Source organism: Schistocerca piceifrons, chromosome 5 (assembly GCF_021461385.2).
Source record: "Schistocerca piceifrons isolate TAMUIC-IGC-003096 chromosome 5, iqSchPice1.1, whole genome shotgun sequence".
NCBI classification, from domain to species: domain Eukaryota; kingdom Metazoa; phylum Arthropoda; class Insecta; order Orthoptera; family Acrididae; genus Schistocerca; species Schistocerca piceifrons.
Window position 1 is genome coordinate 440,318,852 of NC_060142.1, and position 25,055 is coordinate 440,343,906.

The 25,055-nt window shown below is 38.9% G+C and overlaps 1 protein-coding gene across 1 annotated transcript in view; it reads right to left on the minus strand.

Moving 5' to 3' along the window:
- LOC124798416 (murinoglobulin-1-like) overlaps positions 1–25,055 on the minus strand; it is a 288,271-nt gene that overhangs the window by 151,273 nt on the left and 111,943 nt on the right. The window contains exons 13-15 of the mRNA XM_047261813.1: positions 15,336–15,517; positions 10,860–10,932; positions 6,047–6,218 (exon numbers count right to left, since the gene is read on the minus strand). Coding sequence (XP_047117769.1) covers positions 6,047–6,218; positions 10,860–10,932; positions 15,336–15,517 — 427 coding nt within the window. The remainder of the gene's footprint in view (positions 1–6,046; positions 6,219–10,859; positions 10,933–15,335; positions 15,518–25,055) is intronic.

Sequence of the window (25,055 nt, forward strand, 5' to 3'; positions counted from 1 at the left end):
GTCATTCCAGATGTGGAATGGGTCCTTCCGGATGCCACGAAGGGTACAGGGTGCACCCATCTGCAGGTGGTCACTCATGTCGGCACCAATGATGTGTGTCGCTATGGATCGGAGGAAATCCTCTCTGGCTTCTGGCGGCTATCTGATTTGGTGAAGACTGCCAGTCTCGCTAGTGGGATGAAAGCAGAGCTCACCGTCTGCAGCATCATTGATAGGACTGACTGCGGACCATTGGTACAGAGCCGAGTGGAGGGTCTGAATCAGAGGCTGAGACGGTTCTGCGACCGTGTGGGCTGCAGATTCCTCGACTTGCGCTATAGGGTGGTGGGGTTTCAGGTTCCACTGGATAGGTCAGGAGTCCACTACACGCAGCAAGCAGCTACACGGGTAGCAGGGGTTGTGTGGCATGGACTGGGCGGTTTTTTAGGTTAGATGGCCTCGGGCAAGTACAGAAAGGGCAACAGCTTCAAAGGGTGCAGGGCAAAGTCAGGACATGCAGGGACCAAGCAGCAATCAGTATTGTAATTGTAAACTGTCGAAGCTGCATTGGTAAAGTACCGGAACTTCAAGTGCTGATAGAAAGCACTGAAGCTGAAATCGTTATCGGTACAGAAAGCTGGCTGAAGCCAGAGATAAATTCTGCCGAAATTTTTACAAAGGGACAGACGGTGTTTAGAAAGGATAGATTGCATGCGAGTGGTGGTGGCGCGTTTGTCACTGTTAGTAGTAGTTTATCCTGTAGTGAAGTAGAAGTGGATAGTTCCTGTGAATTATTATGGGTGGAGGTTACACTCAACAACCGAGCTAGGTTAATAATTGGCTCCTTTTGCCGACCTCCCGACTCAGCAGTATTAGTGGCAGAACAACTGAGAGAAAATTTGGAATACATTTCACATAGATTTTCTCAACATGTTATAGTCTTAGGTGGAGATTTCAATTTACCAGATATAGATTGGGACGGGTGGTAGGGACAGAGCATCAAGTGACATTATGCTGAGTGCACTACCCGAAAATTACCTGGAGCAATTAAACAGAGAAGCGACTCGTGGAGATAACATCTTGGACCTACTGATAACAAACAGACCCGAACTTTTCGACTCTGTAAGTGCAGAACAGGGAATCAGTGATGATAAGGCCATTGCAGCATCCCTGAATATGGAAGTTAATAGGAATATAAAAAAAGGGAGGAAGGTTTATCTGTTTAGCAAGTGTAATAGAAGGCAGAATTCAGACTACCTAACAGATCAAAATGAAAACTTCTGTTCCGACACTGACAATGTTGAGTGTTTATGAAAAAAGTTCAAGGCAATCGTAAAATGCGTTTTAGACAGGTACATGCCGAGTAAAACTGTGAGGGACGGGAAAAATCCACCGTGGTTCAACAACAAAGTTAGGAAACTACTGCAAAAGCAAAGAGAGCTTCACTCCAAGTTTCAACGCAGCCAAAACCTCTCAGACAAACAGAAGCTACACGATTTCAAAGTTAACGTAAGGAGGGCTATGTGTGTAGCGTTCAGTGAATTCGAAAGTAAAATTCTATGTACCAACTTGACAGAAAATCCTAGGAAGTTCTGGTCTTACGTTAAATCAGTAAGTGGCTCAAAACAGCATGTCCAGACGCTCTGGGATGATGATGGTATTGAAACAGAGGATGACACGCATAAAGCTGAAATACTAAACACCTTTTTCCAAAGCTGTTTCACAGAGGAAGACCACACTGCAGTTCCTTCTCTAAATCCTCACACAAACGAAAAAATGGCTGACACCGAAATAAGTGTACAAGGAATAGAAAAGCAACTGGAATCACTCGACAGAGGAAAGTCCACTGAACCTGACGGGATACCAATTTGATTCTACACAGAGTACGCGAAAGAACTTGCCCCCCTTCTAACAGCTGTGTACCGCAAGTCTGTAGAAGAACAGAGGGTTCCAAATGATTGGAAAAGAGCATAGGTAGTCCCAGTCTTCAAGAAGAGTCGTCGAGCAGATGCGCAAAACTATAGACCTATATCTCTGACGTCGATCTGTTGTAGAATTTTAGAACATGTTTTTTGCTCGAATATCATGTCGTTCTTGGAAACCCAGAATGTACTCTGTAGGAATCAACATGGATTCCAGAAACAGCGATCGTGTGAGACCCAACTCGCTTTATTTGTTCATGAGACCCAGAAAATATTAGATACAGGCTCCCAGGTAGATGCTATTTTCCTTGACTTCCAGAAGGCGTTCGATACAGTTCTGCACTGTCACCTAATAACCAAAGTAAGAGCCTACGGAATATCATACCAGCTGTGTGGCTGGATTGAAGAATTTTTAGCAAACAGAACACAGCATGTTGTTATCAATGGAGAGATGTCTAAAGACGTTAAAGTAACCTCTGGCGTGCCACAGGGGAGTGTTATGGGACCATTGCTTTTCACAATATATATAAATGACCTAGTAGATAGTGTCGGAAGTTCCATGTGGCTTTTCGCGGATGATGCTGTAGTATACAGAGAAGTTGCAGCATTAGAAAGTTGTAGCGAAATGCAGGAAGAGCTGCAGCAGATAGGCACTTGGTGCAGGGAGTGGAAACTGACCCTTAACATAGACAAATGTAATGTATTGTGAATACATAGAAAGAAGGATCCTTTATTGTATGATTATATGATAGCGGGACAAACACTGGTAGCAGTTACTTCTGTAAAATATCTGGGAGTATGCATGCGGAACGATTTGAAGTGGAATGATCATATAAAATTAATTGTTGGTAAGGTGGGTACCAGGTTGAGATTCATTGGGAGAGTCCTTAGAAAATGTAGCCCATCAACAAAGGAGGTGGCTTACAAAACACTTGCAGTCATCAGTGTGGGATCCGTACCAGATGCGGTTGACGGAGGAGATAGAGAAGATCCAAAGAAAAGCGGTGTGTTTCGTCACAGGGTTATTTGGTAACCGTGATAGCATTACGGAGATGTTTAGCAAACTCAAGTGGCAGACTCTGCAAGAGAGGTGCTCTGCATCGCAGTGTAGCTTGCTCGCCAGTTTTCGAGAGGGTGCATTTCTGGATAAGGTATCGAATATATTGCTTCCCCCTACTTATACCTCCTGAGGAGATCACGAATGTAAAATTAGAGAGATTCGAGCATGCACGTAGGCTTTTAGACAGTTGTTCTTCCCGCGAACCATACGCTACTGGAACAGAAAAGGGAGGTAATGACAGTGGCATGTAAAGTGCCCTCCGCCACACACCGTTGGGTGGCTTGCGGAGTATAAATGTAGATGTAGATGTAGACCATTTGCAGTGCAATAAAACAGTTAGTGACTTAGGTGAACTATTCATGCATGAATTATCAGTTACATGTGCTCCACATTTGTCATTTTAAATTTTACAAGTATTGTCATAGCTATTAAAAATTCAGAAGCACATGTTTTCAGTACTATCTATATGGGGTTAGCAATCTGTAGGGAGCTAGGAGAAAATACTTTTTTTTTACTTTTCAGTCCATTTGAAAAATATATCAAAAACCTTTTTCTTTTTACTTAAATAATTATTATACAAGCATTATCTCATTGGATAAATGTCCCCCAAATGATAAAAATCCAAGGCAAATGTGCACCTCATGGAGCATGTAATATCTAGAGAGACAAGGGACTGTATCAAGTAGGTAGCAAAGTGGCAAGAAATACAGCATAGTTTATGTAGTTGTAGAAGTAGGGTTCAAAATATTGATAAGAAAAGAGGAGATGCAGGAAGTCATTCAGGAAATAGCAGGGAGTGTGATTGTGGTGGCTGTGTTGGCTAAGGCCATTAAGTTAACTACTCAAAAACTAGTAGAAGTACGATTGAAAATACTGATAAGAAAAGAGGAGGTGTAGGAAGTCATTCAGGAAATAGCATGGAGTGCGATTGTGATGGCTGTGTTGGCTAAGGCCACTAAGTTAACTACTCAAAAACTAAATCCACATGGTGATGTGCATCCAATTCTTTTCATAAAAGTGCTCAGATCCTTGCAGTCAAGAAGTTTACAAGAAACTCAGTAGTTGTATGGAGTGGGAATATGTAGAGGATTTCTACAGAATAAATGGTTAAATCAGTGTGGTATAATGGAAATGTTTGTGGTTTGATGTAAGATTTTAACCATAGATGTTTCATTTGGTGACATCCTTTCATCACGCTCTTGGAAAATTGTGCAACAGGAGACAGTTGCAAGAATAACTGTTGGGTTATTAATGCTGTTTTAGATTTCTAACAATTTAAATTTTGTGTCCTGAAATTAATATATTATTTCCCTTTATGTTGCAGAACAAGTGATGCAATGGCAATTGTAGAATTCATAATGTAAAGCTATCTGTTGACATGACCTGAATGGCTAGAACACACAAGTAGATTTTTTGTACAGTACATGGTGCCGATATAGGATGAATACACTGACATAGTTCAATGAAGGTACATGAGATTCACCTTGTGAGACAATGGGAATGATGAACTGGACAGGGGCCAACCGGGGTGGCCGAGCAGTTCTAGGTGCTTGAGTCTGGAACCACGTCACCGCTACGGTTGCAGGTTCGAATCCTGCCTCAGGCATGGATGTGTGTGATGTCCTTAGGTTAGTTAGGTTTGAGTAGTTCTATGTTCTAGGGGACTGATGACCTCAGAAGTTAAGTCCCATAGTCCTCAGAGCCATTTGAACCATTTTTGAACTGGACAGCCACTACACGATTATAAACACAAGATGAACGTAAGCAAATACTACATCATATGTAGAGATATCAGTTGAGTCGGGTGATGTTAATGATTAACTTACCCATTATGATTTTAATTATAAAGCAATTCTGAGCAAAGTACAATGGAAATGAAATGAGCATTTGGCATCATTGGCCAGGAGGCTCCTTGTGGGGCAGGTCTGGCCGGCTTGGTGCAGGTCTTATTACATTCGACACCACACTGGGTGACCTGCACGCCAGATGGGGATGAAATGATGATGAAGACAACGCAACACCCAGTCCCTGAGCGGAGAAAATCTCTGACCCAGCCGGGAATCAAACCTGGGCCCGTAGGACGGCAATCCGTGAAGCTGACCACTCAGCTATCGGGGCGGACAGCAAAGTACAATCACTTTATTTTCCTTCATTATAAGCAGGGTACAGAACAAAACTGGTCAATCACAAAACCCTTATGAAGTGACTGCCTGGTATACACATGAGTTATGTATTTGTGGACTGTATTAAGGATTACGTGTAAGATCACTTTAATTTACATCTGCATAGATATTATGTGTGGTGGAGCGTACCCTGTACCACTACTTGTTATTTCCTTCCTTGTACCACTCGCAGGTAGAATGAGGGAGAAACAACTGTCTATATACCTCTGTATGAGCCCTATTTTCTCATACCTTATCTTCGTGGTCCTTATGTGCAACGTGTCTTGGCAGCAGTAAAATAGTTCAGCAGTCAGCTTCAAATGCTGGTCCTCTAATTGTGGCTTTATACAATTACAGAAGAAATCTGTGGTCATATGCTGTATTTGTGTGCATACAGATGTATGTAGAGCTAATGTAGCCCGTACAAATTTCCATTCATTTTAGCTATTTCCCAAAATCAATTTACGAGTTCATTTATTTTTGTGAAGTAGGTAAATGTATGAAATTCCCAGTCCACTTCAGAATACATTCAATAACAAGATGCTTATTGACAGTTAGAATGTTAGTATTTTGTTTCTGATTGTAGTTTATTTTCAGAAAAATATTAATACCAGTGCATTCAGATTTTTTTATAACTATTACTGCATTATATACTGAATGTGTTTTTCATTTTATTTAATTGGTTGGCAGATTCTGGGATATTATTCTGCAATTGTTGATGTTATGTAGACATTCCCTTTATTTTGTCTGAGTGATGAAAGGAAGTAATTTTGGTTCCAATTAATACAGTAAGTATAAAAACTATTGCAAAACACATCCATAGTTAAAAATTAATTGTGTCAATAACCTGTAAAATGAGTCATATCATATTATACTACGTTGTGAAAATGAAGTACAGAACACATAACCAACTTTCAACTTACCCCACATGGAATATTTCCCATAACCAAGTTTCAGGAAAAAATGATCGTACGTCCACTGCAGGCTCAACAGCATGCTCATTATATCCCACAGAGGCTTCATAGTCTCGGTTTGAAGATTTGTCAGTCATGAAAAATGCTATGGAGGCCTCTGATAGAAATCTTGGAGCTCCATCTAAAAACAGAATGAATAGTGATTACAGGGTGAAAACAGTCACAATAATACAGATGAAGCAGTCATCTATAAGGGAAATACTAAAGGGAGGTGGTGCATCGGCAATCTTTTCTGTGAGAGATAGTAACTACAATGCAAGAGATGTATGTACTTTCAGTATAGAGGGTATAATAGAACTAGTAGAAATTAACTACAGTTGAGGGAAAATAATTATTGTAGGTCTATATAAGGCCCCTGTGGTATATGCCCCACAGGATATAGTGGACGACGCTCAGTGACCAGTTTTCATCCAAAGAGCTGGGTATGTTCACTTATTTTGTCAGAAGGGGAGGCAGACAAGCGTTAGCCACCTTTTGGCCTGTTGGCAATGATAGAATCAACCTGAACGTCCTCCAATCTTTCTCAAACAATTTTGTAGAAACTATTTTTGGCTTACTTGTAGCTTTATATGTCAAGTTCATTATAATGTGCCCATCATTTCATTAATGGTCACAGTTATTGTGATACTAACATTGAAGTAAGACACCACACGAAATTCGAAAACGCTTACAATGAAAAATAGGAGTCGCTTCGATTTTAGGACTCATGCATATTACATAATATGTGCTGAGTATGAAATTAACATATTTAAGTTTTCTTTAGACTTGGTAGGTGGTCTCTATCTGTCACCAATCTCAAGAAAACTGATCTGATGCAGCACACTCATTTGTGATTGCACCATGCCAGCAATAAAGCCAGAATGAAATATTCACAACATTCCTCATATTTCATAAATGGTTTGAGATATCAAAATGAGATTTTGGCAAATGATAGCACACCACAAAGAGACTATTTTTCCATACGGTAATTATGGAAAACTTCATTTCTACCATGTTATTCTACTAACTACACATGTTTTCAATGAAAGAACGTAATTTTTAAGGGCCATCAATAGCTGGTGAAATGAGAAATGCTACAGTTTTTAGAACAACATAAGTAAAGTCGGTACACATTTGTTTGGTACCAAGGATATGCTTTCTCATAAGATGGTGGGATTACTTTTTCTCAGCTCCTCACTTAATAGCATAATAAACCACTGTTTCAGAATTCTCTCGCAATTGCATCTGCACAACATGTTAATGAGGTGAGACTGTGTAAACTCCACTTTCTTTTTTAAAAAGACTTTAAATACAGCATCAAATTACATCAGTAATACAGTATCCGATTGCATCTGGTACATTTTGAGATAAAAGGTATATGTACAGTACATACTGATTATAAGATAAAATACTGATAATGACAAATGTATATAATATCAAGTCACATAGAATAAAATAATAAGTGATGTATAATTCCATAAGATGACCATGTAGTGAGCATTACTGTATTGCTCAAAGACCGATGTACAGTCCTTTCAGCCAGGCGGTAGCTTCTCCCTTAAGCAAATGAAGGTCCTGGAAGGCACCTTGGAATTTCCTTATAGGGCATTCAGTGGCAATGTACTGTAGTATCTGTTTGTTGTGCCCACAGTCGCAGTTAGGTATATCAACCATGCCCCATTTACGCCTCTAGTAGTGACAATTTCCATGCCCTGTTTGGAACCAGTTGAGTGATGTCCAGGATCTCCTTGGTAGCTCAAATCCAACAGGGCATTGGCTTGGATCTTTGATTAGATTATTTGAGTCTGGGCTGGAGAAAGACCATTCTTGGTCTCAGTGGATAGGAAGTTGACGGTTGTCTAGGCATTTTTGCCACTCTTTTTTCAGTGCTAGCTGTCTTTGTAAGTGTGGAGGATGGATGTTGGACAGAACAGGGAGCCATTGGGTTGGTGTTGGCTTGATGGTTCCTGATATCAGCCTCATAGTATTATTGAGTTGAGTATCTACTTCTCTTGTATGGGCACTATTTAACCATGTGAAGCTGCAGTAGTCTGCTGCTAAATAGACAAGAGCAAGGGCTGACATCCTGAGGATTATCACATTTGTTCCCCAGCTATTTCCTGTCAGTTTTTGTATTATGTTATTTCTAGTTTTTATTTTGCAGGCTGTCTTCTCCAGGTGGGCTCTGAAGGTCAAGTGTTACTCCCAGGTATTTTGGTTGCGGGTTTTCTATGAACATTAGGTTTCTGAAAGTGATTCTGGGTGCATATTGGGCATGTTTGTTGTTTAGGTGAAACCAGGGTAGCTCTGTCTTCAAAGTGTTGGGTTTAAATCGCCATACTTGGAAATATTCATCCACCTTTTTCAGGTCATTTTCAAGAGTAGTTTCTGATGTCTCGAAATCAACAGATTGGCTAATTAAACATATGTTGTCAGCATAAATGAACTTTTTAGAGTGGGTGTTTGGTAGTCAGATATGTATATACTGAAGAGCAGAGTTGAAAGAACTGATCCCTGGGGAAGGCCGTCATTGAGGCGGTAGTTGCGGCTTTCCTTGCCATTAAGGTGCATTTCGATATGTCTATTTGCCAACATGTCATTAAGTAGCATGCCAGCTTTCTACAATGTATGGTGCATAGGAATTTCAGCAGCATTCCTTGTCTCCATACTGTGTCATACACAGATGACAGATCAATAAATACAGCTGTGGATTTTTTCTGTTCTTTAAAGCTCCTTTTGGTATGTGTGGTTACTGCTAGTACCTGGTCACTCCAGCTCCTTTTAGGTCTAACGTCAGCCTGTTCAGCTTGTATTTTCTCCTCAATAGTGGGTTTTATTCTGTTAAGAATGAACCTCTTGAGAAATTTATAGTAGACACTCAGGAGAGCTATGGGTCTGTAGTCTTCGAGGTGCTTTCCTGTCTTTCCCAGTTTTAGGATTGCTATGGTTTTGGTTCTCTTAAAAAGGACTGGCAACCTTCCAGTCTGTAACATGTTGTTGAAGAATTCTGTCATCCACTGTAGGGCATTGAGGCCACAATGCTTCAAAAATTCTGGGTATATGGGGTCAATGCCTGCGGCTTTCCCTGTTTTGTGTCCTTAATGGGCATGGAGATCTTGTATGTCTCAAAATTCTTTGAGGTGTCAGTTTCACGCGTTCTTCCTTTGATGCTGTTCAGTTCTGCTCTGATTTCTCTTGTTTTCTTCTTGTCTATCTCTGGTGTTCTACGTGTAAGTTTCAAAATTCTGTTGGCAACATCATTGGGACTTATATCATCACTATTGTGTACTGTTTTGATTGAAGGCACATCCAGTTTTGACAGTAAGTGCCATGCCTTTGTACTGGAAAGTTTGAAACTCATTTAACTCATTAGTGTGTGCCGTTTTCCTCAGCGAGCTGAGTGGAAACATTGCAAAAGCTCATCAGTGACGCCTGGGTCGGCATTCTCCAGGTATTCGTTATAGAGGTCAGTGCATTCCTGGCTCTATCCAGGAGTGTATGTTTTCCAATAGCCCCTGGGGACATGCTTTCTGGCAATGGATAATAGCAGGCCCACAAATTGCCCATAATTTTCTGCTTTTGGAGGAATCCATTGAATGTTAAACTCTAGCTAAGCAGTATAGTTCTCCCAGTTAGATTTACCAAAATTCCATCGGTTCCATTCAGGAACTTGGAACACCATTTCTGTATTGGGAACTGTTCACAAAATTAAAGGAGCATTATGCTAGAGTATGGGATATTGAGTTTCATGTATGACTCAATAATTACGAGTATAACCACATATACCTTACAAATGCATGGTGGACCATTACTTCAAGAAGTTCATTTGTAAATTACCATATGAATACATTTTGATATGGTGTAATTGTGACTTGAATAAATTCTACAATGAAAGTCAAGAATGTTAAACTGTCACCATTTACTAAACAACATGATATGACCTATAAATTCACTATGTGATGCAGTAAGGATCAATCTGCAATATCAATTTGGAGAAGTGGTTCATAGTTTAAAAGACAGAAATAGAATGTTTATGGGTGTTTATGTAAGGTATATGCTTTTGAACAGAAACTGAACATAAATAATACTAATTTTGTCACTTCTCAAAAAAATAAAAATAAAAAAAATAAAAAATAAAACTTGATTATTTATCATGTAATTTATTCATTTGGAAATTTTTCTACTATCCAATTACACTTGAGGTTATTTTCATTAACACTATTATTTAAACTTTAAAATTAATGGAACGAAAGACTGTTGTAAAATAATTACTTTGTCAGTGTCATATTCTCTTTCCTGTACATATTATCTTTGTTCTTTTATGCTCTCTGCAGTTGGTGGGAGAGGAGTACAGAGAGCGTCAAGTCATGCATGAAGTATCAGATATGTAGGAATGAACTGAAGTTGTAATTACGCTGTGTCAGAAGGTTGTAAATAATATGATAACTCAAAGCATTGTGTGAAAGAAAAATATGTCTGCAACAATTTATTTAAAACATCATGTACATATTATAAACTAACACCTGGAAATCATCATATAAGTAGGAAATGCAACATACCCTGAATTTACTAAGCCGATAACAGAGATTTCATGACGCATTTAATGAAGAAAACAAAGTTAAGTTAAAAAGCTACTAAACTTCTGCAATAATAATAAATTTCATGACAATTCTAACTTTCTCTCTTATTTCTTCTTGTGAATAAGGGAACACATTATTCAAACATGTTCTTCACAGAAATGACTTTTGAGAAAGCAAAATAAGATATATGTTTGAATGCCCACCTGGAGATAAACTTGGGGTGTAGCATGGTCGTGTTTCCAATGTCAGGTCACTAAGCACAACAGCACCAAACTCCTGTAACATTGAATTTTTAATGTGTTAAAAAACTTTAAATGCATCACAATTATTGAAGAAGTTGGTTCTTCCTAGTCTAACTTAAAAGGGAATTTTGTGATCCAATGACAGAATATGAATTTCTGAAGAAATTACATACAGTACAGTTAACCTACACTTTCACTTGATACTTCCTGGCAGATTAAAACTGTGTGCTGGATCAAGATTCTAGCTCGGGATCTTTGGCTTCTGTGGGCAAGTGCTCTACTGGCTGAGCTACCCAACACCTTTCACAACCCATCCTCACAGCTTTATTTCTACCAGTACCTCATCTCCTACCATCTACGCTTCACAGAAGCTCTCCTGCAAGCCATGCAAGACTAGCACTCCTGGAAGAAAGGATATTGTGGAGAAAACAGCTTAGCCACAGTTAGTAGAGCACTTGCCTACAAAAGTCAACAGTCCAGAGCTTGAGTCTCAGTCCAACACACAGTTCTGACTTGCTGAGAAGTTTCATAGCAGTGCACACTCATCTCATTCTGCAAACATTCCTAGGTTGTGGCTAAGCCATTTCTCTGCAATATCCTTTTTCCAGGAGTGCATCTTGCAAGATTCGCAGGAAAGCTTTGTAAAGTTTAGAAGGTAAAAGATGAGGTACTGTAGGAAGTAAAGCTGTGAAACAGATCATGTGCCACACTTGGGTAGCTCAGTCAGTAGGGCATATGCCTGCGAAAGGCAAAGGTCCCGAGTTCGAGTCTCAATCCGGAACACAGTTTTAATCGACCAGAAAGTTTCATATCAGCAAACACTTCACTGCAGAGTGAAAATTTTATTTTACACTTAAACTAGTTCAATGAATACCTGTTGCCTTCAGAATCCTTGTGTAAATAATATAAGACAAGAGTTTGATTTCAGAGTTTAGTGTTAAAAATTACTATGTATATATCTACATCTACATACACACTCTGAAAGCCACCATGTGGTACATGGCAAAGGGCAGCATGTACCACTACAAGTCATTCCCTTTCCTGTTCCACTCACAATAAGAGCGAGAGACAAATGACTGTCTATACGTCTCTATACAAGCCCTAATTTCTCTTATCTTGACTTTGCAGTCCTTACACGAAATTTATATTGGTGGCAACAGAACTGATCTTCAGTCAGCTGCAAATGCCTATTCTCTATATGTTTTCAACAGTGTTTCATGAAAAGATTGTTGTTTTTCCTCCAGGGGTTCCAAACTGAGTTCCTCTGTAATACTTGCTTGTTGACTGAAACTAATAGTAACAAATCTAGAAGCACACCCCTGAATTACCTTGATGCCTTCCATTGATCAGATCTGGTTGGTATCCCAAACACTCCAGCAGTACTCAAGAATGGGTAGAACTAGCATTCTACACATGGAGTCCCTTACAGATGAGCTACACTTCCCAAAATTCTCAAAATAAATGGACATCAACCATTGACCTTTCCTATGACTATCCTTATGTGATCATTCCACTTCACATCACCTTACAACATCATGCCTAGATCTTCGATCAACATGACTGCATCAAGCAGCACACCACTAATATAGCATACGAACTTTAAAGAACTGGTTTTCCTACATCATTTTACATTTTTTCTACATTTAGAACAAGCTGCCATTTATCAAACCAAATACAAATTCTGTCTAAAAAAAAGTTATGCTGTGTCCTTCTACAGTCACTCAACAATGGTACATTCCTGTATACTACCATGTGCTGAGCAAAGAGTCACAGATTACTGCTCTCCCTTTGTTTCAATACATTTATGTATATACAGAATAAGACTAGTCCTATTCCACTTTCCTGAGGCACTCTTGACAATAACCTTGTCTCTGATAACACTCATCCTGGAGCTCAACATAGCAGGATCTATTACTCAATAAGTCTTCAAGCCATGCACGTATCTGAGAATCTACTCCATATACTTGGAGATTCATTAACAGTCTGCTGTAGGGTTCTGTAGCAGATGCTTTCTCGATATCTAGAAACATGGAATCTGCCTATTGTCCTTCACCCATGGTTTGCAGGATATCATGTACAAAAAGTACAAGATGAGTTTCACACAAGCGATGCGTTCTAAATCTGTGCTGACATCGGGGAAAAAGCTTTTCCATCTCAAGGAAATTTATTACATTCGAACATCAAATAAGCCCAGGAATTCTGCAGCAAACCAATGTTAAGGATATTGGTCTTGTCATTTTTGGGTCCATTCTTTTACCCTCTTGTACACAGGAGTCAACTGCACTTTTTTTAATCATTTGGGACTTCAAGCTGGGTGAGGAATTTGTGATAAATGTAAGCCAAGTACACTTACTTGCTGCAGAGTACCCTGTAAAACTAAATTGGATTTCCATCCAGACATGGTGATTTAGTTTTCTCAGTTGTTTCTCTATGCCATGGGTGCCTACTATTCTTACATCCTTCATACATGAACCTGCATGACAGTCAAATGACAGTATGTCTGTATGAACCTCCTTCATGAACGACTTCTTCAATGTGAAATTTAAAACTTCAGCTTTCCTTTTGCTGTCTTCTGCTGCCACACCAAACTTGTCAACAGCAATTGGAGAGAAGCCATTGACCTACTTAGTGATTTTACATAGGACAAGAATTTTCTGATTTTCTGCAAGATCTTTCACTAAACTGTGATGGTGGAAGTAGTATGCTTTGTGCATTGATATTTTTATTGGTGCATAAATTTCTACTAACTTTTGCCTGTTGATATTTCCACTTTCCATTTTCTATCAAGAGTGCAACAATCTCTGCTTTCCCAAAATTTTCCAGATTTTGTTATTAAACCACTGCTGATCTTTTCCATATTTAATCCAGCTACTCAGCACTTACTTCTCCTTAATGCTATTTATAATCAGTTTTAACTTTGTCCATAATTCCTGTATGCCCATTAAATTGGAACTACATCATGTCCATTCATAGTCTAAGAATGATGCTAACAACTGCTTATTGCTCCTTCCAGTATAAATACGCCCCTAACCTTCTTTGATGGTTTCATTAACTTTTTTAGTAACCTATGTCATTATGATAACACAATGATAACTAATCCCTGCTGCTATACTGACACTTACAATAAGGTCAAGCCCGTTTATAGCTACAACATCTAAAATATTTCCATTATATGTGGGTTGCCAACCTAGCTGCTGAAGGCAGTTTTTGGGAAACATGCTCAGAACAACTCTATAAGATTCTCTGTATGTATCAGTCTATACTCAGTAGATTAAAGTTGCCTCCAACTAATATTGCATGATAGGGGTACTTCTGTGTTACTGAGTGCAAACTTTCTTTGAACAATTCTACAACAGTTACTGTGGAATCGGGTGGCTGGTAGAAACATCCGGAGGCTAACTTGAGTTCAACTAGGACTGTTACTCTTGTCCAGATAATTTCACAGCCAGAGTCAATGTTCAGTCCCCAAGTGCATTCCACTACTAACAAAGAGGCTGCTTTCTGTGCGTGGAGCACCTTTGACCTACCAAGAGGAGTCCTACAATTCTCCACCCCATAATGCATGTCAGAAACCTGCAACCATCACAGAATCTATTAAGCCTCAGGTTGACACCCTCCACATGATATGATAAATCATGGGTTCTACTTGCACCCAGTGAGTGAGACCAGCGGTCTTCACCACTTATGTCAGACAACCATATAAACTGAGTATGACCTCAAAATGTGACAGTGGTCTTTGGTGACAACACGAGCCAAAATTTGCAAATGACTGTACTCTGCATCCTTGATAGCCACCAGCAGGGTCCCCTCAACATCTCAGATGAAGCCTCTGAGCAGACATACCGATCATATATATTGGATTTCTTTCAAAGCCCTGAGCATTTCCCTAGGGGGCACCTCAGCTGCAGAAGTTGTCCATCCATTACATTAGAGTCTTTGCTGCCCCTACACTCAAAGGCAGCAGCCTGTGGATGGCTGGCCATTGTCAATGCCGTCTTTAGCAGTTCGCAAACTGTGGCCAGCTGCTCCTATGTCCGCACACAGCTTGCACACACTCTATACATCCTTCTGATAATTTAAGAATTGAAATATAAAAGTGCACAGAAAAAGCTAAATATGGAACTTGCTACTCTCTGGTGTTTAACAAGTGAAGGCCAGCAGCTGACTGAGGCTTCTCCAATGACCCCTTTTATTTAAATCAAATGACCACTGAACTACAAACAGTGTAAATCTACACTACACCATAAATAAAATGTGAGACTGCACTTCTTAAATATACAAACAGGCAAGGAATTTAAGAATTTAACTGCAAAAGCACACAGAAAAATCTAAATATGTAACTCGCTACTCTCCTGCTGTGTCACAAACAGACGCTAGCACTTGACTTTTTTTTATAAAGCAGCAAAGGACAAAGAAAACTGTTCACAAAATTAGTACCTCAAATGCTTGGATTGCATCCACGTAAATTGTCAGACGAGGGACCATCAACTTGCTTCGACCCCAATTAGATGAACGGCGTTTCCTTCGCAAGTCCCAAAAATCTGGTTCTAATGTTGTCGATGGAGTTTGTAGTTCAATGTTACTAGCTACTGTTGCACTGTCAGGAGTTTCCTCATTCTCTGTAATAAAGTACAGCAAACAAAATTAAATTTAAATAAAAAAGGGTACAAAAGGAAATGCACCTCATTCCACACTGAAAATTAGTTTAGAACAGGAAATGAGGACAAATTTTTTTTAACATTCTGCTATACATATTCTTCAAAAAGTATCTTGAGTCATTTGTGAAGAAGCTGACCTATGAGAGAAACAGATTGTAAGAAACACATCTGAACTTTTGAATCCAATGAATGTAAGAGACAAGATTTATTGACCACAAGACTATTACAGCAACACTGAATGCTATAGCTGAATGAAAAATTTGCAGTCAACAATTTGTAGTCTTTTGGACCTGCTGCATTGTATATGTCTTTTAAGGAAATTATGTAATTACAATTCCAAAAATGCTGCTAAGTCAGATAGTTTTATTCATTACTGTAGGGCTATTTTGGCAAATAGCCATTGTCAGATTATCTGTAAGTAAATTAAGAAATTCAGAAAAATATTTTAACTTCAAAGGAAGTATGGCAAGAAAATGATTATAAACTTCTTTAATGGACAGCAGCAAACTTTCCACTCTGGGGAGGAAAATACAGAGACTCTCTGGCACGTGATAGATAAGTTTAGCAACTTAATATTAGATGGAAGTTTCAAGTAAGTAGCATACTTGAACTTATGACAAATCAGATGGATCCTTTCCTATCTGTTATCTTTTTCTACTCCCAAAAATAATCAATTTTTTGCAAAGTTTTATAGTTTCAGTATGTTTACCTCGTAACACATAGGGCTCATTTAAAAATCTCAAAATTCTATTTAGATTCACATAAATTTATTACTCAGCTTCTCTTTTTGAATGTTCTGGTTACATTTTTGTAACCAGTTTTCATTAGATCACTATCAATTAAAAGTTACAGTTAATTGTTAGTTCAAAGTTACAGTTAACTGAAGTTAGACCTATAGTTTGAGATCTGGAAGACCTCATGCATTAATAAGTAAATTTGAGAGGGATGACTTATACCAATTGAAAGCTAACCCTTGTCACTTTACAGGAAAGTATTTTAAGTTATTGAAAATTAATTATCTTCCACAATAATTAACATCAGAGTTTCTGGCTGTTACCAACTTCCATCACATATCTCATCACAAGCACTGTTCAGTTCAAGATTTTGACTGCTTACTTTTGTTATCTTAATTTTGCCCATACCATCTAGCACACAGCATTACTTATTAACTCACTAATTAACAATTTCACATAATTTACTATGTTTTGCAGTACGGTACTAATTCATACAAACTGTGGCATTCACATGGGCATAAGGATAATACGTCTGTGTATTTTTCTAAATTTCTGATCAGGAAAACTTTCAATAAATCAGAATGATATTAGTTCTTGTTGTTCACCAAAAACAGTGAATTCAACTTAGCCATTTTTCAAAGCATCATGTACTTTTCAGAGTAACAGTTTGTTCCTACACCAGTCTTTCTATAATCATCTGTCATGAAACAGTCAGTCCGTGGACTGAGAGCCAGACATGCTTTCATTGTTTGACTCACATTTTTATAGTATTTGTTATGCAAGTAAGAACAAGTGCTCCAGTTACTGCATAACTAAAGAACTTTCATGTGACCGCTGTACCTCTAATAAACAAGCATTGTGTCTGAATTGCCTTGTGATCAACAAGTATTATGAATTATCATTGTCATCAGGTTGAGTTATTGTTGAAGTCAATGATTTGTCTTATGGACTGACTTAAATGAATTGTTGTACTGTAACTGTCTTTGACAGGAACTGAGCAAAAGTGAGACCTTACAATAATGTAAGAAATGTGAACTGTTAATCTTGTGCCGCAACAAGACAAGTTATTTCCTATTGTGAATTGTTTGTGCTGGCCTGAATGATTGCATCAGTGATTGTTTGTAGTTTAAAAATTGGTCACTGTAATTAATAATTGGACTTCACATGGAATAAAATATGAATGTTATTGTCATCTAAAATATAGTGATATGTGCATCAATGAACAAACACCATCCCACATACAAGTAGATTTTCAGCTTTGTGGTGATTGAGACTGTTACTACATAGAATGGATTACAAAAATCAGGTTAGTTCTGTTGCAAACTTCATCTCAGACAAAGTAGAGACTAATCATGAAAAATTCTTTAATGCAAGGTATATATGATAAAGTACAACTATTACAAAAATACTACACTGACCAGGAAAGCTAAATCTTTGGTATGAGTTTCAGGGAATAAACAAAGCTGCAAAACAAACAAAATGGTCTTTGGGGTGTATTTGAAAAAAAAAAAAAAAAAAAAAAAAAACTGAGCAGTTGCTCACATCACAGCTTGTAAATCCAGTGTGCCTATGTTGACCCAACAGAACAGTCTATGGCATACAAAGCCTTTCTAGCAGCGTGTCCCACTGGAATTTCTTGAACATTTCTGAGACACACTCAAGCTGACTAAACAATCCTTGGAAAAACCAGTAACTCTGGTTTGAATCTCCTCCATCTTTCACATTTATTTACATTGCCATAACTCCCAAAACTATAAACATTCCAGAATTGGGATTTGTGAATTACATATCCTTATGATTTTCTCAGTCTGGCATCTTCTGGCACAGGGTGGCAACTTTGTTTCATCAAAGGAATTCCTTTAAGATTTCCAGGCTGATATTCCCATTTCCCTTATCCAGTTTTTGTTAAATGTGAGGTCAGGTTATAATTTACTAATTTTGATGGTCACAAATGAATATTTTTTAGTTGCCACATCAGTGATTATTTCAATCAAATTCAGCATGTATTTACAGTTTTATCAACAAGATATAATGTCTCTTGGAAATTCCTTACTTACCATCTTCAATTACCATTCAGTGCTATGCCATGTCAATGTGTAATATCTTCTGGTATATGAGAAATTGTAGTTGTTTGCTTTAACCTACTACAAAAGACATATAAACATAACAGCACAATAAACTGTATTGAAAGGATACTACATGAGAGATATGAAGAAAGGACATGTTGTTGTCACAGTCATAAACTATACTGCAATTCTGCACTAAAAAACAAACTTCCTATCACTCACTTTCACTTCTCACACTTTCAATGCATGATGAATGATATGTCGTCACAATAGCTCCCTCTCTTTTGAATATGGAATGGTGAGTGACCAGCTATGTGATACTGCCAAGAGCAGAGCACAGCTGGGCTATTTCTATGTGAAGTGGTCTTACCAGCTGTGCTACTGGCCTCTGAAAATACAGGGCAACAACTGGGCCTTTTGGTTATCACTGAATGAAGAGTCTGCTTGCAGAACCCAGGGATGCAGGGAATGGGTGGGAATTTGGGTCATACTTGCTGTCCTGCTCAAGTGAACAGAGTTCCAAAAGTTCTTATGTTTCTTCATTATGGGAGGTGGCTGCTGGGGTGGCATTGATGGTCCTGGAAGAGGTGACACTGGCAGAGGTTCTTTTGTGTCTTTCTAAATAATTTAACAGGATAGATAAAAAATCTATTCACCAAGTGGCAGCAGAACACATTCCTAAAAGAGCGTTATAATTAGGCAAGCTTTCAGAGCTCCTTTCTCATGCAGATGGGATGAAGAGGAACAAAGAAGGGTGAAGAAAAAGGACTGGAGATGTCTAGGAAAAGGGGTAGATTTTGGAAAAGTCACCCAGAACCACGTGTCAGGGGAGACCTACTGCAGGTGATGAGAAGGCCTGCGTGTTTCTGTCAGAAATATGAGTATGTCTGTGCTGGGCAAAAGAATGGGGCACCTGGTATGTGTGGGTTGGCGAGTTTAATTTTTCAGTCTGCCTGAGAAATAAAACCTGTTGGAGATGGAGGTTCAGGTGTCAGTGTGTTGCATCTCACAGGTGTTGCTGATGTAACTGGATCATTGGTGTCTTTATTCAGTGAAGCTGTGGGGGTGTTGTCCTCTGAGAATTGCTTGCCCATTGGGGTTTACCTTGGGGAGCTACAAGTGGCCTCTCTGAAGGCTTTTTGACAGTGACGTATACTAGCTTCATTCTCACTATGGAGATTTTTGTGCCTTAGCCGTATTGAAGTATTCCGCAGGTATGCAAGCCACGTTGTAATACCTGATATGGCCCAACATAAGGGAGAAACAGCTACAGCTTGCAGCTTGCCTGCATCAACATGCAACCAAATGTGCAAACAGTTCTGGAGGTTCTAGTGATAATATACTTGCTTGATGCCACAAGACACTGGTACTGCATGAAGGAGTTACTGCATTGTGTGCTGAAGTGTTTGTGTGAGCTCTTGCAATAAGTGGGCTTAGGGTGTTGTCTCTTCTTTGCTCTCTATGAGGTTTGCCAGAATGTATGTTTGTTGTCTGTAGCCTAACTGACTCGGGACCAAGCCAATATCTGTTTTTATAGCCATTCTTAAACACAGTAATAGGACAGGCAATGTGTCACATGAGCTCTGCTTTGAGTGTTTTGTGCAGTTGTTTTATAATTATGTTGCTTGCAGTGTGATAATTCGTGGTTTTTAGGTGGTAGATTCCACATAGTTTAGTGAGCTTGGTAAAAAGCAAGCAGTCAAACTATCAAGTGTGATTCATGGTCGCTGTGACTGGAACTCGATTCATCACCCCTGTAATTGGAACTCCAAATCTGGTGAGCCACATGTGGATGAATTCTTTAACCACCATTTCTGCCAAAACATCAGTGACTGGCATAGCCTCTGACCAATGGTTATGTTAACAAGGATTTGTGTCCATTGGGAAGAGAAGTGTGTGTACATCTTGTTGCGAGAGTAACTATATCTCTAACAGATGTGACAGTGTGTCAACTGACTTTGTTGACAATGTAAACAAGCTCTTTTCAACTGGTGGCACTATTCATCAGTCTCCAGCTATGTAATACATTGAGTCACAGCATCTGCAGAAGCACAATTGCCAGGGTAGGACAGACCTTGAACAGTTCGGAATAAATTTTCGTGTTGTGCCATGGGAGTAGATGGGCACTGTTGACCTTTGGCAGTGTCACACCATGTGATGTGCAATGCTGGAATAAAGATAGTTTTTAGTTTGTAACTGGAGCTACCACTGTGGATCTGTGCTTTAAGCGTTCATCAGGTCAGGCCATGGCACTCCAGTTATTTCACTGCAAGCCCATGAGATACAATAGGCCAATGTCTTAGAAACTGCTTATATGACATATGTCCATAGTAAATTTTTCTACGGAGTCTAGGTGTCTTACAGAGCAAGGTGGGTTTTGCTGATTAATTTTCTGGAATGCAGTGATTACAGAGTGATGATTGGTGAAGCTGGTGAAAGTCCTTGCCTCGAGCCACAGTGGAAGTATTTTACAGCTTCAGACATTGTGAGTAACTCTCACTGTATTGCTGACTAACGGGTCTGTGCCAGTGACAGTTAGCAAGAAGAAAACAATGTTAATAGCTACCAAGTTCCTGATATCTGCTGTTGCTGTACTGTGCCAATGGCTGTTTGGCTAGAACCTAGTGTCAAGGCTAATTGTGTGCTAAGGCCTGAGTAAGAGAGTATGGTAGCCAATGACAATGTGTCTCCATTTGTTAAAGGCTTCCTTCTTTATTTCTGTCCATGATATGTGTGTTTGACAGTGGTGGCATTTCTTGTTAGAATGGCATTGAGAGGGGCCTCTCTTTATGCTACTTTCAGTACGTATTGTCAATAAAAGTTTACGATACCCAAACACATCTTAAAGTTTGTCATATTACGAATTGCCTGCACACAGCAGGGGAGAGGTTTGATACTCTCTGCTGACGTTTGGTATCCTAAAAAATTAACAGTCAGCTTCCCTAATGTGGACTTGGTTGCAATCTGGAGGATACTCCTTAGAACATCAAAATATCAACTGTAAGTGAACTCTTTGCTCTTTTTTATGATGAGAAAAAAACCATATACATGTGGAACAAAATCTTACACCTCTAAAACTTCATCTATTAAGTGCTGCCAACTCTGGGATACAATGCTTAAACAGTACGACATAAACTGAAACTGAAAAAACCTGAGAAGGGTAACAATGGCCTTTTTGGAAATGTTACAGATGGCCACTGGAATTTCGATATAGGCCTTGTCACAAATACACTGAAAATTGAGGCATTGTGTAATGCACCTGTAAAGTCCTGGACACTGGGAATGGAGTAAGGTCTGGGACAGTCCTAGTATTTAGGGCTCTAAAATTGCCACACAGTCAGTAAGTATCATCTTTTTTATTCACCAAATGAAGTGGTGATGACCAGAGGCTGTCTGAGCTGTGAATAACACCTGCATCCAACCACTTGTTGAAATGCTGTTTGGCTGCTGCACTCAGTTCGGGAGCTAAGCAGCAGGTCCGGCTGAAACAGACAGTCCATGTATTGTCCAAATGTAGTGTACTGTTGAATTTCTTGCTTCCTTTCAGGTTGTGGTTGGTGTGAATAACTCAGGGTAAGTTGCTGAAATGGATCTTTGTCCTCAGTGGCAGTGGCAGTTGTACTTGAGCCTGACTGGATATTGGGGAGGATTTTATACTGAAGATCCAGTGTATTCAGCTGATGATTGTGTGTATCAACTAAAAGTTTATAATGATTTAAAAAATCCTCTACTAAGATGGAGTAAGAGAATGTGACAATCATGAAAATCCATTTACCGCATATTTGTAGGCTGAGTTTCACCGACAGGTAAGTTGCACCAAAGTGGGGACAACTGCATTATTTGCTGCTTTTAATGTGCAATCTTGCTGACGACATGTTGGCTCAAGGCACTAAAGGGGAAACTGCTAATATCTGAACCACTGTTAATTAAATATTCAATTCCATTCTGCATGTCTTTTACAAAACTGCATTTCAATGAAGCACTTGACACTTTTGTCTACACATGCACTCTGAAGAACTGGACTGTGGTTCACTCACTTTTGTTTAGCATATGTGGGCACCTAATCGTTGTTTGTGGTGTTAACATCCCCTGTCAGTCACTTTCGGCATCTGGATAACCACACGGTTGTTTGAACTTCTTAGCTCAATCTCCAAATTTAACGTGATACTAGCACCACCCAGAAGTGTGATTTTGTTGACTTCTGACTTGCTGCTGTTGAGGAGATTGAAAATCATTCCTATTTTAAAAATTGGTACTGTAGGTCACTTAAGTGAAGAAAAGTTTTTTTTTTCCTAATCTGCTTCAGTGCGGGTGGCATAAATCTGAAGTGCCAGTGTGTTGCTTTCTGTAACATTGCTGTGAACCAGAGCATCTTGCACTATTTATTGTAGTGCAGTAATTTTCAGTGAGTGCCTTAAGGGACAAACAGAAAATGCACCTGTCTCCTCTGCAAAGGTAGATAAATGTAAATTTCCATGTACCACCAAAGCCATACTTATTGCTGATGGGAGGTGGTTTAGCCATATTGTATGTAATGCACCTTCTGAAAACAGGTTTGACTTGCCAAATTATGTAGATGCTGTAACAATTCCAGTACACTTTGATATCCAATAGCCTCTTCATTTAGAACATATTGTTGTTGGTGATGATGATGATGATGATGATGAGGTAGTAGTTGAACTGCCCATTTGTGATTAAATCGTTGACAAAATCGGAAAGAGCAATTGTACTGATGTTGATCATGTTGTTGTTGTTGTTGTTCTGGTCTTCAGTCCTGAGACTGGTTTGATGCAGCTCTCCATGCTACTTTATCCTGTGCAAGCTTCTTCATCTCCCGGTACTTACTGCAACTTACATCCCTCTGAATCTGCTTAGTGTATTCATCTCCTGGTCTCCCTCTACAATTTTTACCCTCCACACTGCCCTACAATGCTAAATTTGTGATCCCTTGATGCCTCAGAACATGTCCTACCAACCAGTCTCTTCTTCTTGTCAACTTGTGCCACAAACTCCTATTCTCCCCAATTCTATTCAATACCTACTAATGATGTTGATCATATTGTTTGAAAATAAACTGGTGTGGTAGTTTTCGGTTTCCATTCTCATGGTGGCATGAATTTTGCTGATTCCTGAAGAAGGAGTTATTTTCCTCCAAAGAAGAACTCAGATACAAGCATTACTTGAGAGAGATATTCAAAGCACATTGTGGTGTCACAGAGTCAGAAACCACAATGCAGTTCTCAGAAAAAAACAAACTCTTGCACTATCGATGTGTTATGAACTATATGTCACCATAAAATCATTGCTGGAACTCACTTCAAACTGTTGTCACAGACTTTGATGTCATAAACTTTGATAGCAATGAAATACATTATTATTTAAAACAAGACCTGTCATAAATTTTGTGAAATACTACTTTGGACTGAAATTAGTAAAAAAGAACTAAATCCTGAAAATTTAATGCTGATCAACAAAACATTTGTGTTCATATGCAGGTATGTAACTACATTTTTGTAAAATTAGAAAAACTCACCTCTGCTTTTCTACCAAAACACACACCACACTCCTTGAAAATAAATATCACTGAATGGATAAAAAATCTGCTCACAGAGTAGTACCGTAGAAATACATATAAATGTTAAGGAAATGTGCAAGCTTTTGGAACCAGTGGCTCTTTATTCTGGCAGATGGGCTAAAGTGGAAGGAAGAGTATTAAAGGAAAATCACTGACGAGGTTTGGGAGATGGACAGGGCAGGGTCCTTCCTCACGAAAGAAAGAGGAGTAGGGTGTAGAAGATTAGAAAGAAGAGGCAAGGCTATCAGTTCCCAGGATGAAAAGGACCCATCTGCCACAAAAACAAAGAGCTTTGTTTCCTCTCTTGTTTGTCTAGTTTTGCCAATGACACTGATAGAAATTCACTTAAAATAAATCATGTGCACTAGTGTCACAAAAGAAACTAACTGCTTGTCTTTAAAGTATAATTTTACTTAACAAGAAAAAGGTTAATGACAACATACTTTGGCTTTTATAGCTAAGCAGAAGGCATAATTTACTGCAAGTTTGGAGAGGAAGTTTGTTCATATTTGTAGTACAAGGCTTCTCAATTGCGTAATTGTAGTCATAGGATACTACATTATCTCATTTTGTGAAGTGCACGATTTTACATTACTGAACATTTAAAGCAAGTTGCCAGTATTTGCACCACTTTAATAAAATCTTATCAAGATCTGACTGGATGTTTGTGCAGTTTATCTCAGACAGTACTTCATTATGGATAGCTGCACCATCTTTAGAAATTCTGAGGTTACTAGTAATATTGTCTGCAAGGTCATTAATATACAACATGAGCAGCAAGGGACACGTTGCACTTCCCTGAGGCACAACTGATGTCACTTTCACATTTATCATTGATTCTCCATCCATGATAATGTGCTCTGCCCTCCATACCAAAAATTCCTCAATCCAATCACAAATTTCACTTGATACTTCAGATGACCACACCTTTGTTAATGAGCATAGATGTGGTACTGAGTCAAATGCTTTTTCAAAATCATGGAACAATTTGGCCATGTTCAAAATAATGTACAAAAAAGATTGTTTTTAAAGTTGGGAAAGCTATATTGACACAAACAAAGAAAAGACTGGTATAAGAAAAGAGCCTTTGCTGTGTGGGAAGGGGTCATTTTGAAATTAGCTCC